At 39.5% G+C, this 18,128-nt stretch overlaps 1 protein-coding gene and 1 long non-coding RNA gene across 2 annotated transcripts; both read left to right on the plus strand.

Annotated features, from left to right (window-relative positions):
• Positions 1-3,261: 3,261 nt before the first annotated feature.
• LOC121874508 lies at positions 3,262-10,786 on the plus strand. The gene is made up of 5 exons (XM_042378662.1): positions 3,262-3,427; positions 6,567-6,680; positions 7,043-7,108; positions 8,084-9,413; positions 10,711-10,786. The coding sequence occupies exons 1-5, from the start codon at positions 3,286-3,288 to the stop codon at positions 10,784-10,786; spliced, it is 1,728 nt and encodes a 575-aa protein (XP_042234596.1). The 5' UTR covers positions 3,262-3,285.
• A 1,119-nt stretch (positions 10,787-11,905) lies between these two features.
• On the plus strand, positions 11,906-17,838 carry LOC121874466. The gene is made up of 3 exons (XR_006090430.1): positions 11,906-12,034; positions 15,140-15,208; positions 17,762-17,838. It is a non-coding gene; the product is annotated as an uncharacterized LOC121874466 (long non-coding RNA).
• Positions 17,839-18,128: the final 290 nt, after the last annotated feature.

Here is an 18,128-nt window from a genome sequence, read left to right on the forward strand (position 1 = left end):
CAGTGGGACACATAAGTGACCTTCCTTCTCGGTGGGACACATGAGTGGCCTTCCTTCATATCAGTGGGGCACATGAGTGGCCTTCTTTCATCTCGGTGGACACATGTGTCCTTCCTTCATCTCGGTGGGACACATGAGTGACCTTCCTTCATCTCAGTGGGGCACATGAGTGGCCTTCTTTCATCTCGGTGGGACACATGAGTGACCTTCCTTCATCTCAGTGGGACACATGAGTGACCTTCCTTCATCTCAGTGGGACACATGAGTGTCCTTCCTTCATCTCAGTGGGACACATGAGTGACCTTCCTTCATCTCAGTGGGACACATGAGTGTCCTTCCTTCATCTCAGTGGGACACATGAGTGACCTTCCTTCATCTCAGTGGGACACATGAGTGGTGTCACGTATTAGAGGATTTCTAGTCAACAGTTTAAAGTTTACTCAGAATTCCGAAGGAATACTTTAGTTAGTTAACTAGACATTCCTCTCGTGAATTAATGTATCAGAGAGGTAAAAGTCAGTAGTCCTCAGATATTGGGATGGTAGTTAAACATACATCCACAGCTATATTATTATGATTAGGCTAAATGCTAATATACAGTTTATACACGTTACATCAACTGAATAGGCCGGGTCATGACAAAACGCCAGTCCACAAAAATTTAAAGAAGTAAATGACTCAAATAGTCACAACAATAAGAGCACCTGACTTTCTCTGTAAACTTGGTAAACATTTTCTCATATCACTTTCTCAACGTCAATATCGCTTTATATAGCTTTGTGTGTGTGTGTCTTGTGCCTTGTCCCTCACCCCTTGTAATTGCTATCTTCAGCTATATGGTATCAACTGTCAGAAATTGGATTTTTTAGGTTCAATGTTCAACTCTTAAAGTGATATTGAAACAAGCTTGTGGAGTCAATTTGAATTTTTATTACAAGTAGGCATTATCAATATACTCTTTTTTTAAGACAGTGGAAGACTTGGTTGTGAGGGCGTGAGGGGAGGCGTGAGAGGGTAAAGAGGTTGGACCAAAGTTTACCAGTAGAGGGGGAAAATAGCCTCGCAACGACTCTTCTTGAAGTCACGAAGACCCGTGTACAGTATTGTAGCAACTGTGGATCACCTGAAGATTAGACACTCCTGCTTATTTCACCTGAAGATTAAAATCCTAACATTACCTGTCGTAGGTTAGGTCTGGTGAAGTTAGATTAGCGTTTGGGTGGTTAATCTTAAGGTGAATTAAGCTTGGGTGTCTAATCTTCATTTGAAATAAGCTGGAGTGTCTAATCTATCTGTGTGTCCGTGTCTATGGGTGTTCGTGTATGTCCTTGAGGGCCAGGTGAGGAAGATATGAGTCTGTATATACAAACATACAGTACAGTACCTCATCATTGAGGCCAGAAAATTGAGCTAACAAGCGATTGGGTGATTTTCTTTGTTAATTTTTTAATTTTAGTAAACAACAGAAAATATAATAGCAGTAGAAGTTGTATAATGAATGACATAGGAGTAATTGCTCGACTATAACCCTTTATTTTGTATCATTATATTTCGCATTCACTATGGATTATTATACGCATTACCTGTTGGGCCAAAACCTCGTGTATGATAACGAGGGTATACTGTACAGGGTGGTACATAAGTTACTTTTATCTAGAACAGTGTATAACTGCCACTAGGTAAACGATATTATGCACCACCCTGTATGTCGTTCTTGATAAAGGGAATTCCGCGCCACCATTCCTGGGCCGCTTCACAGGTTATTCTGTCACCCTTCCCCCTCTACCGTTCACATTTTTCTGTTGCTCGACCACTACCTGTTGTGTTCCTATCTTTTGTTTACGCTTTTCTTCCTCACATTTTACACCTCCGCCCTCCTCTCTCTCTGTCAGGCTTCTGTGGATCACCTGAAGATTAACCACCCGCAGAGCTGTGGGCCATGTCCAATATTCTCATTCTGTCTACTTTTCTCCTCCCCGGCCCGTCACCTCTGCCCCACCTCCCACCTGTTCTCAATTCGCCCCTCGTGTCTGATCAGCTCCGTCCTCCTCACGACCTTCTCTCCAGGGACTACTTTACGAGAGCTCGGTGGTCCTCGTCGCCTAATCCTCGTTGTTTTGTTACGATTCGCTAACCTGACGAAGTGAGAGAGAAAATAAAGATACAAACCTTAATTTTCCTATGATGAGTGACCTATGAGACCCTGTGCTGTATATGTAGTGTTGGTTTTCCAGTTCGTCTCATAGTAATTTCATCTGGGTTTGAACAACACGAGGATGAGATCACGTTCATAGTCTTTTGTATCACCTTATAGAAATTGCTTAGTTCTGAGTTAATAGATATATCAACTTTTACTTAATTTAAAGTAAATAAACAGTTAAACATAATCACTTAACATAAAGCACGAATCCACAGTAGGTAAATAGTGGCTGATTCAAGACCATCGGCCAATCGCTGTTAAGGGCGCCCCCAGTCGTCCCAGCGGAGAATGTTTATGTGAATACAATATTAGGAAGGTGAAAGGCAACGGAAGGAAGTGCTGGCCACTCCCTGTAAACCAAAAACCGAAATCAATTAAAAAAATAATACTAATTAGTTGGTATGTTTAACACAGTAATTTGTATTTTAATTTTACTAATTGTTTCTTGATTCTAACGGTATGCATTTTACCTCTTGCAGATGCCATCAAGTCTGGGCGTGTTTTTACCAGCATACCTACAATAATCACTGAGACGACGTCACACTCGCCAGACAATCGAAAACCGATTAGTGATATCACAGTCCATGTAGCCAACCAGCAAGACCACATTGTGACGTCATAGATTAACCATCCAAACAACACCGAATAGTTACGTCACAGACTACCCAGCAACTAGCAACATTTATTAATACTGTTTACGTAACACACCAGGTAACCAACCAGCAAATGTGACCAGAGATGTTAATTACCAGTTAGCCAATTAGCAACATTAAGCTGTGACGTCACGCCCCAAGTTGACACTCAACATACACCGACATCAGGTACTGACTCACCAACTGAATAATTACGTAACTATCCACCCAGCAAACTAACGAGAGGTGACGTCACATACCCCTAACATTGCCATCACACCCCACCTAGCCAGTCAGAATCACTAAGAAATGACGTTACCCACCAAAAAGCCAACCAGCATTACTGAGTAATGACGTCACCCACTAGCTCGCCAATCAGCTCCGAGCACACAGACCCACCAGCCAAGAGTCATCCAGTCACAGGGTCGGTCACGACCGAAGGAGCTTGTCAACATGGGAGGCTCCGGTGGCTGTAGTGGTGGTGCGCCATTAGGCTTCGGGTCCCTCGGGGCGGGGACAGTGAGGATCCTGGTGGGCGCCCTTGTCGTATTCGTCGTCGTTATCGTCGTCAGCTTGGTCGTCTTCTGGCAAGCGGGTGAGTGGTGGCGATGACGTGGTTTTAGAGTATTAATTCTTGCATGATTGTTTACATTTGTGAATTCATGCATACATACAGTACACCTGCATACACGCACACATGCACAAACCCCCCTATATTCTCATGATTATACAAATATACACAGATACACAAATATACACACATAAATATATACTATACACAGTGTACAGTGGGCGCTGGTGGTAGAGCGGTACCTAGCAGCAAAGTAGGTACCTGCTGTAAATCGAAAGTTGCGAATTCGCATTCAGGTACAAGTTGTTGGAGCTTCCAATAACTTGATGACATAAACCATTGACTCTTCAGGCTTCTACGCCCTTAACTCATGAGACATAAAGACAAGCATGAACTTAGCATGCTTCCCTGTTGGGCTCTGTAGACGCTTCTGCGCTTCACCTTACACAAGGATGTAGGGGGCGGGGGGTGTCCTATGAAAAAAAACAGTGTACAGTCATCCACAAAATTACTGTCACCGCCTCACCTGCTGTTCCACGAACCTCGAGATTCACACATTGACTCGTGAACCTAAAGCTGTAAACTCTGATGCATTATTCTGTCCATAAATGCTTCGGATTCACGAGTCTGAATCTCGGGTTTCGTGGATCAGGGGGAGAGAGGATATGACTTTTGTGGATGACTGTACATATATCAACATGGTATACAATACAGTTGTTTGCACGAGTAATCCCCCCCCCCCCGTGACGAATTCCGTTTATACTGCCACAGTAGTAAACGAGACAGGAGATTCCAACAACAATTTCGACGGATTTTTTATCACGGATACTGAATGTAAACCCGTGTATGGAAATAAATAGTGTTAAGTAGTGAAGTCTTAATTAAACGAATAGCAAGTAATGTGATAAGTAAGTGCTTGTTATTTTGCATCTGTTAACCCCTCATACATCAACCTAGCTGTACAGAGGCAGGTGGGTGGTGACATGTGAGCCCCAGTATAAACAAATGAATTATGCTGTTTAAAAGAGAAAAGCACCATAATGCAAAACTAGTGAGATCTACGGTAAATAGTAATTCATTGTTATGTATAAGGTGAAAGTATTATAATATGTCAACCTTGGCCTCCTCTCGTCATTCACTGAGTTAAATCTGAAGGACAATATCACGTGATGGTTAGTGTCATCGGGTGCCAAATGTTCCCACTTGGCCACCATACTGTTGACTCTTCTGATCAGTTATGTGATCCAAGGGTATAGTTGTTTGTTCCCCTCTGTAGTGAGTCGGGTCTTTCATAGCTTGGAATAGGAAATTGTCTCAAAGTTTCTACAAAAAATAGTTGTAGGATTATTAAGGTCATCTGGTGTAATATCTTCCCTCAGTCGATGACCCCCTGACGTGTATAGAGTTGATCGCCGTTGTGGCTCTTAAATTTCTTTTTCATTAAACTATAATTTGAAGATCTGTAAATACATCCAATAATGAGTCAGTTTAATTTTACACCATTTCAATTCTTCAAAATATAATCCCCTGCGCCCTTCATTGGCTGTCTCTAATCCTTTCTTGTATAAATAATCACACACCTCTTACAGTTTGTCTCAGAGAGGTTCAGGTTCGTAAATGATTCATATCTATCTAGTATATTAAATTCACAGTCCTCCGTGTTGATTTTCCTGTTCTTATACAACAGTTCCACAACACCTATATCTGAGTGATGGGTCTTAATAACTCTTCTTTCTTGTCTTGGAAAGTGTCATTGTTTATATGATTTTTGAACCGGAAATGGCTCGCGTGAGGTCGTGACCCCGAACTTGGTAACAGATCCGACCCTAATATATTCTCAGCAGCTGTCTCATTTACTCTCTTCACCATATTGTGAGGGGTGTTTTTATTTATACTGTACTAGGTGTTCATAAAGTCATTTTCCGGGTTTAAATTATTATTACAACAAACCCAACAGAGGTAGAATGATATAGTGTTTTGCATCATGTTCCTTAGCTAATTCGATTGTGCATACGCCACAAAAAGAGCACACACCCGTGCTCCTTTTGTGGCCCACAACACGTCAAAACGTACTCGGCTTCCCGTCACATGTTCACCAGCATACCACGTGTCACTCCTAATACCATCGGTTATCCGTGAACGAAGGGTTTCAGTGTTAGCAGCAGGTGTCTTGTGAACACAATCGTTCACTTAACCCCACAAGAAGAAGTCTGACGGTGTAATGTCGGGAGAGCGAGGAGGCCATGGGATTGGACCTGTATTGCCCAGTGTTAGTACAGGAGGAAACTGGAGTACCCGTAGAAAACCTGCCTTGTTTGATGCCTGTACTATCACTGGAACACAGCGGTGAGAGACGCGCGTTGCCTCTGTACCACCCACTTGTCTACAAATATAATCTATCACATTTTGTCTTAATTTTGTACATACTAAATGCAGGTTGTACTACCACAAAAACTTTATCCACCTTTATACACATCAGTAAGGACAAATTGTTATTGTTAATCTTGCACAGTGGATTTATGGCCAATGGGGATATACTACCCAGATAGGCGCGGAAGTTTTTATTTACGTTTGTGGTTTGTGCTTGTTTTGGCGGACAAGATCTGCCCAGCAGCTGCTGATGCAAGGAAAGAAACCTGTGTTTATTTGCCCTTTGACGCTCACGTGTTCATCTTGATGATGTCACAAAGACTACCGCAACTCTGTAATGCTCGTGGAATTATTGCTTTGGGGGATTTGAACTTTTTTTCTCACTTCACTTGTACTTTCCCCTCATCGTACACAGGGGGGATATAATATATAATAAATATCTAACATATCTGTCTTTCTATCTAGGACCTCTCAGTTGGCGTCTTCAAGAAATATAAAGTTTGATCTTTACTATGTCAGGTGGCTGGCTCCCCCCCCCCTTCTCTCCCACCCCCCCCTTCTCTCCCACCCCTTCCATTACCACATCCCCTAACCCCATCATCCCCTCTCCTACTTCCCTCCCTCCTCTTCCCCTACTTCTACCCCTCCCCCGACTTCCTCCTCCCTCCTCCTCCCTCCTCTTCCCCTACTTCTACCCCTCCCCCGACTTCCTCCCCTCCCTCCTCTTTACATAATGATGAGGCGAATAAAAAATAGTCATTATTGGTATTGATTTTTTTTTCCTCCATTCTAGGCTGTCCTAAGGGAGGGTTCCAGTGTAGTGATGGCAAATGTTTACCTCGGAGCCGCTGGTGTAATGCCGAGGTTGACTGTGACGATCAGGAGGACGAGCTGGAGGACGAATGTTGTGAGTATTACCTCCTATAACCTCTATCTGGAGGTCGAGTATTACCTCCTATAACCTCTATCTGGAGGTCGAGTGTTGAGTGTTACCTTCTGTGACCATTACTTGTGTTAAGGTAACCCAGTATCTTCTCAGTCTGTATGTGACGAGTGATTTCATATCTTAGTTTGAAATTGTCCGATTACCTGAAGATTAGGCCCCTAGCTTATTTCACTTGATGATGAAACAACCTAATATAACTTAACCTAACCTCCTCCAGGTAGTATTTTAGTGCTTAATCATCAGGTGATATAAACTGAGTGTCTAATCTTCATGTGATCTTTATTTGGTTTACGAAGAATTTCATTTTCGACTCCCCTTTCCAGTGTTACGTCAGAGCACCAAACCCAGCGAGAAGACTAACTTCCCCAAATTCAGCATCACCTTCTGCCGTAAGTTTTGTCGTGAGTCATTGTTGCAAGTCATTTATTTGTCATAAGTTTTGTGTTAAGTCAACCTTGTCGTAAGTTTTATCTTGAGTCAAACTTGTAAGTCGCTTTTTTTCACCTTTGATAGACTAGAATTCATAACGTCACTCAGAAAGACAATAATAGTGTCTAAGTGACTTATATTCACACTTGGCTGGTATACTGGAAGGGAATGCAGTGAGAGAAAGAATTAAGTTGAAGGAAAAGAAGTGGGAGGGAAGGAATTGGAAAGGAAGGAAATGGGAGGGAAGGAAATGAATGGGAAGGAAATGAATGAGAGTGAAGTACTGTGTAGCCACGTGTGAGACACTCGGCTTAACAGTCACTTAATAATGAATGACAATGTTAAGCTGGGAATGAAAGAGCGAGGGATAATACACTGGTGTTGATTGACTCGGCGAAGAGGAGGTAAAGAGGTACACGAAGGACTGGGAGAGTAAGAGGGTGATGAGATTTAAACTATGTTAAAGAGTAATAAAGAGGATCATAGAGCTACGCTGAACACTTTGATTCCAATCGTCTCTTCCTTTCACGGGCTCTATTTATAATGGGTAGGTAGTCATGGAGAAGAAAGATACTCAACAGACGTATTCGAAAATTAAAACTTAGATTTTTTTTTATGAACTCTTTATTCGGTTTTAAGGTTGCTTGTGCCTCAATGGTGTCTAGATTCAGGGTCTGTGTCAGTGTAGTTGTAATTTGTTTAGTTTTTATTGTTTGTCTTTTGTGTTTAGTCAAGTCACTTTGTTATTTAAGTCTTTTTTTGTTGTAAATTAACTTTCAATGTACGTTGTATGCCCTTTCATCCTAAATAAATTCATGTAACAAGTCACCCTTTCCTATACAAAAGTAAATCGATGTAAATTAAAAAAAAAATATTTCACTATCATTCTAAAATATAGCGTTTAATCCTTCTAACCCCATGACACCTCTCGCCAGACCTGTGTGTATGCCCACTGCCTTACAATGTGGAAGACTGTCTCCAGCCTCACATAAACAATAAGGGAATCGTCCAATGCAATGTTACCAGCAATCGAGGCGGACTACAAGCTCCCCATCAGCCGTCCAAGAGAAGTATCAGGAGTGTGCAAACCTCTGATGCTAAGATGAGTGGTGCAGGGAAGAGACGGGTGGATAGAACCGATAAGGAGGACACCATAGACAGAAAAAATAAGACGAATGATATAGAGAGAAGTGAAAAGCAGATGTTGGTTGACTGGGGAAGGCAGAATAGTAAGCATGGCTTGAGTAAACCCTTTCACTATCATAATATATTTGGCTCGGTAGAAGAACCCAAGTGTGTCCGTCCCAACATGAGGCATGAGGGAAAGAGAATACAGGAATATGGTTATTTGAGGAAATTACCATTTAAGATTGGTCATCTATCTTACAATCGGCCATTCAAACGTCAACACAAATCCAGAGTTGCGAGGGACTGCAAGTTTGCTGAACATACTAATAATATAAGGAACATATATCAACAACCTACACCACGTCGGCTGGCAACTCGTACGCAGGGTGTAGACCACAGTAATGTTTTTCTTAACTGGAAGGCACGTACTGACAGCCACACTCTTCGTCCCCTACATACAAGGTCTTTAGAACTCTTGTTTTTTAAAATCCCACAAAATCAAACTCAGACTGAACTTACTAGACCTTATCAAAAGAAGAGTAAATACACGAAGGCTATTGAGCTGCTCTATCACCGTCCAATACTGGAAGGCCGTATTGGCCTCCCTGACACTCCAACAAAAAAGTATGATCAAAGTCTATTTCAGTGGAAGAAAAAAGGAAGACTCCATCTGATGTACGATGCAGTACCTGGCGTGGTTGATCAACCAAAAAATACGAAAGCCTCTGAAAGAGGGAAACGTGACTTGAAAGTCGGCGTGAGTCGGGCTGGTAGTGGGTACAGTGAGGGTGACAGAAGGTTTCCTCATGATAAAGTTCCTGGTCACCAGCAGAAGGAGAAACACCAAAAGGAGACACACTCTGGTCACCAGCGGGAGGAGGTGTATAAGACTGTGGTCAGTTACCATCATGGAGACTCCAATATTGGTGAACTGAATACTGGGCTCTTTAACAATGAGTTGGTCGTCTACGATTACAAGACTGGGGATTACGATCACAAGACAGGCAGCTACGACCAGGAGAAAGTTATAGAACAACTGAAGGACATGTGCTACTGTGAGTTAGACACTCAACTTAAGTGTCCTCACACGGGTCTGGCTCAAGTCCCTCACCGTATCGTTGGTGGCATCACTCTGTTGTAAGTACTGTACAGTACATTTTTGTTTATTAGCTTTAGTGGTAATAGTAGTAGTAGTTTTACTTCTTTTCATTTTTCTTTCTTGCAAGCCCAATCTTGCTACGGTGCTGGTTGACCGAGGCAACATAGGCTCTACCCTTATTTGTCATCTTTCAGTCATTCTGCTATGGTGTTCCCTCCACAGCAAGTCCTCAACACCCAACATATCTCACCCCAAAACCAACTGACTCCATGCTTTCCAGTCATTACACTCACTGCTCCTTCCTGGATGTCCAACACCCTCCTTCCATGCCTCACTGACTTGACTCTATTCTTCCACCCATTTCCTGGCCTTCCTCCTCCCTTTGCTACCCCCTTCTGAATTATACATTATTGTATAATCTCTCTCCTCCAGTTCTTTTATTAATGTCGGCGCTGTGTCTGATGCATCCTTATAATATTAAATATTTTTTGTATCTTATTTTCCATATTTTCATCCTATTCATCCCACACATTATTTCTACTCATTCCAATCTACTTCTTCCTTGTTTGTATCTCCTTTTGTATATTACCCTTTGCTATAAGGTCCTCAGTGCAGTTTTTACCTTTTTCATTTCACTCTTTCTAAAATTCATTTCATCGCCCAATGTTCCATAGGCTGACACATTCACTTCCTGTAACATATTCACTCCTGGATATTGAATGCATTCTCTCTCCCTGTTCCTTTTCTCCCTCTGGTTCTTTTTTTATTCTTTTTTTTACATTCACTATTTGCGTCTTCTACTACACACCTCTTCTAACTCACTCACTAACAGCTGCCATTAAGAGAGCTCTGGTTCTTAATAAGTTCATCCATGTCAGTATTTTTATAATTTTCTCTTTGTATTTGACTCTCTGAATCATCGAACAGAACATCATCTGGATTGTGTTCAACTTCAATGAGTTTCTTACCCAAATTCTTACTGACTATGAATTTTTCTCCGCCCTCCTCCATCACCTGTATTGAAAATCCAGTCTCATACTTTTACGTCACACTGCAAAGAAAATAACACTGATCACCTGAAGATTAGACACCCAAGCTTTTTTTCACTTTAATGCTAACATAACCTGTCCCTCCATCAGTAGTATTAAGGTGTCTTCTCATCAGGTGAAATAAGTTAAGGCATCTAATCTTCAGGTGATCCGAAAATAATGATGAAATATAATCATTGCCAGTGGAACAAGTTCGGTAATGTCTGAAAGAATAACCTTGTTTAGGGTATCACTGTAGATCTTCCATATTGTACGCTAAATGATGTTGATGATCTTTCTCTAACAGGAACATCAAGGGCAGCGAGGTGTTCAGTCTGGATGCTGCCGTCATGTCTCAGTACTCCACACTGACAACACTGTGAGTATCTGAGGAAGTGGTGATTGTCACGGAAGACTTGGTGTTCTGTTATATCATATGCAGTATTGGACTTTCCTCTTCATAGAGTCTGTTAAATAGAGGTTTCACTGTATTTAATGTGTTCTAGTGGCCTTAACGTCAAAGTTCATAGTCACCACAGCTAAGAAACTTACTTCTGTTTCTCTCGCAAATTTTATGGACTCAGATTTTTTTTCACTTAATTAAAACATTACCTGTTATTATCAATTCATATATACTGTATACCTTTCAGATCACTGGAGGAAAACCTATTAGAGTCTCTTTCTCATGATGTCTTTTCAAGCCAAAGTTTACTTGAAAATCTGTGAGTATAAAAAGGCAATTGTGAATGGTCATTTGTTTATCAGTTTCTGTTTTAATTGTGTAAGGCGACGTTAAACTAATTCTTGATAAACTAATTCTCAGGTTGTTTGGATTGTCAATTTATAATTAAATGTCGATAATAGTAAAAATATTGTTACTAATTGTCGTTTTTATTAATTTTATTGTGTTCATGTTATGTTATCGTTTTTCAGAACAGTGTTATACTTCCCTGTTGATTCTCACTCCAGTCTCCACTCACTGTCATACTGGAACACTTATCAAGACTGTCACCTATTCCTGTCTGCCTATCTGTGCATTGATCCATTAATTCACCCACCCACCCACCCACCCATGTAAACATTCATCTAGTCATTCTCCTGTCCATAACTTAATTCATCCATTTATCCATTCATTCGTATTTTTTTCATTCATTCATTTATTCATCCACCCACCCATTCATACAATTTTTTACTCATCCACCCATCTATTCGTCCACTTGTCTGTTCATGCAAAACTGTATGGAAATAGTTGCCATGTAATAGTGTATGATTAAGATTATTCCTGAAGTCTTTGAATGCCACTTAGAAAATTGCCATTAAAAACTACAAAGTTTTTTAAAGTTTCTCCTAATTTATCTAAAGGTATTTACTTCTTGACATAAAAGCTGTATTACGTTTTATTTTAACCTGTATTACAAGTTTTCTATGTTTAAAAATAATCTAACTGCATAAAAGAATCATTTAAGCTTTAAAACCATTTCTTTCAGGTATTTGTCAAAAAACTTCATACAAGAAATACATCACAAGAATTGTTTTGGTTTGAGGACACTACTGCGGCTCTTTCTTGATAGAAACCGATTGTACCGTGTTGACCTGACTTGCTTCATCCACACACCAGCACTTCAGGAACTGTGAGTATATTGACTTGGCATGGCTTATTCTACAGTTATTTGTCTATGATTTTATACAACAGTCTTTTTAGAATTAGAAGCCTGAATTTTCACGTGTAATACATCATTATTCGAGGACTTGTGAGTACATTATATTGACTGGCTTGTCTTAGCTCACACACCAGTCCCTCAGGGAGCATGAGTATACAAACCTGACTTGGTATGACTTCTATACAAACCGACTTTTTTTTCTACTTTGTCAATTCTTCATGACTTACCAAGAATGGGATCACATTAAGACTAACACTCCAGCTTATTTCACCTGAAGAGTGTTCAGTATTGTAGATCAGCACAGAATGTAAAGGATCTATATAGATTGAGGACCCATTTGGGAGAATTCTGGAGCTGCATAAGCCAGCTGTACTGAATTATTGTTCGTTATTTTGTTGGCATGTATGTGACAGGGTAAAGAGTTAGAGACTTTATTGATGTTTATTTTTGTAAGATATAATTACAGGAGGTGAAGTCTGGAAAAGTCGGTCTGTCTGTTGGTCTCTGGGAGGAGTCTTGTGGAGGGGGAGAGGGGGACTGTGCTTATTTAGTATGGTATATTCATCAAGTTATTTTGGTATGAGAGATCATCTGTTTTCTTAAAAACTGAACCCAAGGAAAGGTCTTGGTCACTGAGTTCTCCTGCTGGTGTGAGATGGTATGTGTTCTAAAGAACAGGTGGTCCCCGACTTACGAACGCCCGCCAGTATATTATTTGTAATTCGAAACCCATTCCCCAAATATGTAACTGTATATTTTCAGCCTTCTGGCTGCCAAGCTCTTTCAATAAACAGTTAATTATTATTATTATTATTATTATTAATATTTAAACTTGAAATTTACAGTATTTTATTTACCTGATTACTTACTTTCATTTATGGTATTTTGTCATTCTATTTCTTCCTTTGTCTTAAATTAAGTGATTTTAGATGTATATAAGGACTTGGGCTATGGTAAATTGGATTTTTTTTTTTTTTAAAGTACGGTATGCATATACAGTCAGTTCTGCTATAATGCGATAGTTGTGTTCTTGTAAAACATCGTGTTATAGAAATTCGCGTAATAGAAATAACAGAGCTTATGGAGAAAATAGGGTTAGGTGCAGATTACTACTCGAAATCGAAAAAAAATTTAATAGTTAGCCTAACACAAAGGATAGCACAGTCTAAATAAATGTTGCATTCATATCTAATAATGAAATCATACAGTAAATGTAACACTTTACCTTGAAAAAATATGAATATAACTTGATGGGGGAGAAGGGTGATTTTGAGGTTGATAACATCGAGCTTCTCTTCAAGGGTTATAGCCTTTCTTTTACGATCATCACTGGGAATGCGATCACCAAAACGCTTCTTGGAGATATTCTTCTTTACCATATTCACAGTTAATACCACAAAATTGGAGAAATAGTAAGCAAAAATCGCGTTACAGCAAACAAGCGTTCGCGTTACACAAATATCGTTCCTCTATTCATAAATCGCGTTAGAGCCAATTCGCGTTGTCAAAACACGCGTTATAGCAGAACTCACTGTAGCATGTGTTCTGACTTGTATACAAATCCGACTTATGAACGTCCTCAGGAACGGAACCCGTTCGTAACCCGGGGACACCCTGCATTAAGTTGGTGGGGGATGCACAGGTCCACAATCTCCCAGTGGGCTTTCGGCCATTTTTTTTATACATTCGGGCTACTTATCATTATCCTGAAAGCGCCCTCTGAGCCATACTAAAAAATTTTAAACCAAATGATTTGGTTCGGGTTACTATTTAGTAATCTGAATTGTTATTGGAACATTTCAGGGTAAGTCTTCATGTGTGGGTCGCCACCCGAAGACTTATCCTGGAAGTTCCAACTAGTTATACTGTACATGAACAGAAAGTCTCTGATATACAATATATGTAAATTAAAATGAGAAAATAAAGAAAACCAATATATAAATGTCCTACTAACCAGTTCCAACAGAAATGTATATGTTTACCTTCAACTCCAAAGATTTTTCGTCTCTCCGTCGCACTTTTCACAAATTATCTAGCATTGCATTCCTGCAAACATCCTTTCATAGCCTCCAGTACAATAAGAAACACTTTTTTGTGAGATAAATGTAACGTCAATTGCGGTTCTCCAAAATATTATATCGGAAAGATCCAAGATGATAAAAAATATGTTTGGTAGATTGTTGAGGCAATAGTTTACAACAAGTGTCACCTGTGAGACCGATGCTGATAATTACCATGGATTTTTTTTTCCATGTTATTTCACTGTTTGGGTGGTTGTTCTGGTGGTGCATAGAGTAGGTACTACTGTACCAGTGTTAGTTAGGTTAGATTACAAAAAATATTTAGAGGAAATGTTCAAACCTAACTTACAATCAAGGTTGGAAAAAAGTGTCATAATTGATTAACGGTAAGACACTACTGTATATTAAATCATGCCTTTAATATCATTAAATTATAAAAAAAATACAAATGAAAAACCATGAAAAATGACCAATATATGTTTATCCCCATTCCAGGTTACAGTATATCCTTATTCATACAGTAGTACAGTACAGTACTGTATATAAGGCAGATAAAGACAAAACACTAAGTTATTCTTGAATTTAATTTAAAAAGACCAAGAATTACAATTTTGAGAGGAAGAATTACTTAGTAGTTTTAAGCCCGACCTTACGAAGATAAAATTGGATTGATAGTAAAACACTGAACAATAAATAAATTATTATACTGTACAGTATTGCAAATATTTTCTTAATTCAAAATAATTTTGTTTATTTTGCAAACTAGAATAACGTACTGGACTATAATTAACTGACAATATTCCTGATAATTAATCCGACATTCGGAATTGCTCTTCGGACTTGCTGCCCGCAATTAAAAAAAAAAAGTAATGGCCGTTTGTCTGTTTTGATTTGTCTCAGCCCACAGCTGAAGAAGTTAGCAGTGGGATTTAAAAGTGTATTATTGTATTGGAGTTAATTTATTGTGAGTTTCATTTACATATGTGACATTCATTGCATGGTGAGTCATTTCATGTACAGTACAGTACAGGTCGTTATTTTGTTGTTATTTCAGGAATTTGGCCCACAATGAACTAACACTGGATAATCAAAGTTTCCCTCACTTACCAAACCTCACTAATTTGTAAGTACGTTTTATTTATTTATTTATTTATCTTCGTCTATGTTGTTTACTGACAGTATTTTATTTTAAATGTTTTCTTTGTTTTCTTCTATTGTTTTGTTTTTAGCCTTCGTGCTTATTTCTTCTCCTGTCCAACTGTTGAGAACAAGGCAGAAATATCGACATTATATACCTAGATTTTGTCAAGGCTTTCGACAGCATACCCCATGAAAGGCTGAGAATCAAACCGGGAAGTGTCCTAGCGTGGATAGGAGCCTTTCTGCATGACCGCAAACAGTGTGTGGTGATTAATGGCACGAAATCATCATCCATACCTGTCACAAGCGGGGTTACCACAGGGCAGTATATTGTGCCCGTTGTTGTTTGTCTGCTTCATTAATAATATGCCAGAAGCTATACCTGTACACTCCTGCATACAAATGTTTGTTGACGATGCCAAGTTGTTACTAATATTAAGAACCAAACAGACTGTGAAGAGCTACAGAAAGATCTTTGAGTTTCAAGAATGGTCAAGGAAATGGCTCCTAAGATACAAATGTCACGAAGTACAAAAGGATGCACTTGGGTCGCACCAACAGTAAGGAGGCGTATCACACGTCCCAACAGGATGAAGAGACTGCATTAAATGAGACCGAATGTGAAAAGGACCTGGGTGTGTATGTCGACAATGTGAGAAGAAGGTGAATTAGGCAACGAAACTAGTAGGTCTTGTAAGAAGGTCGTTTAGATATCTGGATGGTTCGTCTCTTGCCACGATCATCAAGAGTGAGGTGCTTCCCCGTCTGGAGTATTGTCACCCTGTCTGGTCCCCGAGGTATGCTAAAGACTGTCAATTGGTTGAAAATGTCCAAAGGAGGGCCACCAAACTGGTGCCTGCTGTACAGAACCTCAGTTACCCAAAGAGATTAGAGCGCCTGCAACTACCTAACTTATACTACAGACGGGCAATGGACAACCTAATCGAAGTGTATAAACATCTCAGGGGGCACTATTCGGTTGAATGCACATACCTGGAGCTGGCGGACGTCTACCCCACAAGGGGTCACAGCTCAAGGTTGAAGAAGCCAAGTCCAGAAAAATGCGAGGGCAAAGTTTTTCGGAGTGAGAATTATGAACTATTGGAACAATCTGCCAGAGAGTGTTGAGTCGGCACTGAGTGTGAGCTCATTCAAGGCCAGACTTGACCAACATTGGAGCAGGTTCCGATATATTCAGGCGCCAGTGCATGCCCGGTATTTGCCAACAGTATGTAACAAACATGACCGACTGCCCAAGCGGCTAACGAACTGATTAGTGGCGAAGAGGATGAAAGTAAAAAAAAAAGTAAAAGACCCGCATCTTTCTGTGCTCTCTTGTTGAAAGTCCAGGTTCCTTCATTCGTTCTTTTTTCATGTTTACCATGAGCTTCGTTTTCTTTATTATTATTTATTTATATTATATGCCTGTAAGTCATTGTCTGGCCAGATCGCCTTGTGTTCACATGTGTCCAATACCAGTGTCGAAACTTGTATGTTTTTTGTGTAAGGTATACTTTTTAAAATTACAGTATGTAACATTTTATATATACCATATTATATATACAGTAAGTCAAGATCTTGTAATTTCCAAATGTTTGCATTACTCAATGTTTTATTTCACTTAAAATTCTATTATTGCACAACAAAACCAAAATAGACATTGTACAGTGCAAAGATGCAGGTACTGTATCTTATTTTTTCCTTAAATTATAAATATTTTTGTTTTTTAATACACCTCAAAAATTGCACTTTAGTAGCACGTAGCACATCCAAGCACTATTCTACTTCGATCCACATGTCAAACATATCCCTCATCACATTACTGACAATTGGTTATCCGTGCACAAAGTGTTTCAATGTCAGTAACAAGATATTGGAAAATATAATCCTTGACATTCTCCCACAGGGAGAAGTCTAAGGGCATCACACCTACACTGGTATATCAGGTCCACTTCATCTACCTGGGAAATTCTCGTTAAGGAAGTTGTGCACTAACAAACTGTTGACTTTGGTAGGTGGAGTTCATGTGAGGTATGGAGATTAATAAACTTTCTAGGGCTGCTTTGGATAATCTCTTGACCATTAACTACAGCTACTTCTAAAACACCTGGACATTCACTCTGTGGACTGTTAGTCATACTTCCTGTCTCCAGAAAATTGTGAAACTTTCTCCTTGTGCTGGTTAGAGAGGGAAGTCCTTGCTATATTGAAGGCGGTAATTCCATTGAATAGTTAAATAGCTTCATACCTCACCTAACCTACCATATATAGTACCATATTTGGCAAATAATGCCAATTGCGATTATAAAGCTCAATCAGTGATAACCCTATTCAGCGTGTTATATATACAGCGCAATACAGGGTATATACAGTATATAAAAATAGCATATACAGTATTGTGTGTTTTTGTGTTACAAGATCTTTACTTAAATACTATATGTTTGGCAGGTATTCATGAGGTTCTTACTAGTTAATAGGATCATATAAGAGAACCAAGAATAGTGTGTGTGTGTTGACAGTGTTTACTTCAACTCAGGTACCTCAACAACAACTCCCTCACCACCATCACTGAGAGACTCCTGTTCAACCTGACTGCTGTTAGAACATTGCAAGTATACTGTACCCCACTAAAGAAATTAGTTGATTATTAACATATACTATACTGTATCTGTATTGTGAGTTTAATATACTGTATACCAGATTACACAAGGATTAAAATCATTTAATTATAATGTTATGAGCTTAAATGCATCAAACCTCACAAGGGGTTAGCATTCCCTCCTTTAGTGTAAAGTTATGACACAGCATGTTTTACTTTCAGTGTTGTGGAAGTTTGCAACACATCCCACAACACAAGTAATGAGTAATATATTTTACGGGTATTGTGAGGTCATCACACACCA

This window comes from Homarus americanus, unplaced genomic scaffold (genome assembly GCF_018991925.1).
Source record: "Homarus americanus isolate GMGI-L3 unplaced genomic scaffold, GMGI_Hamer_2.0 scaffold11794, whole genome shotgun sequence".
NCBI lineage: Eukaryota > Metazoa > Arthropoda > Malacostraca > Decapoda > Nephropidae > Homarus > Homarus americanus.

Excerpts from the sequence above, each read along its gene's own strand:
- LOC121874508 (XM_042378662.1), top strand. The coding sequence starts at position 3,286 with ATGGGAGGCTCCGGTGGCTGTAGTGGTGGTGCGCCATTAGGCTTCGGG. Across the intron at positions 6,681-7,042 it reads CGAGCTGGAGGACGAATGTT|TGTTACGTCAGAGCACCAAA; the intron begins GTGAGTATTACC and ends TCCCCTTTCCAG. Across the intron at positions 9,414-10,710 it reads GTTGGTGGCATCACTCTGTT|GAACATCAAGGGCAGCGAGG; the intron begins GTAAGTACTGTA and ends TTTCTCTAACAG.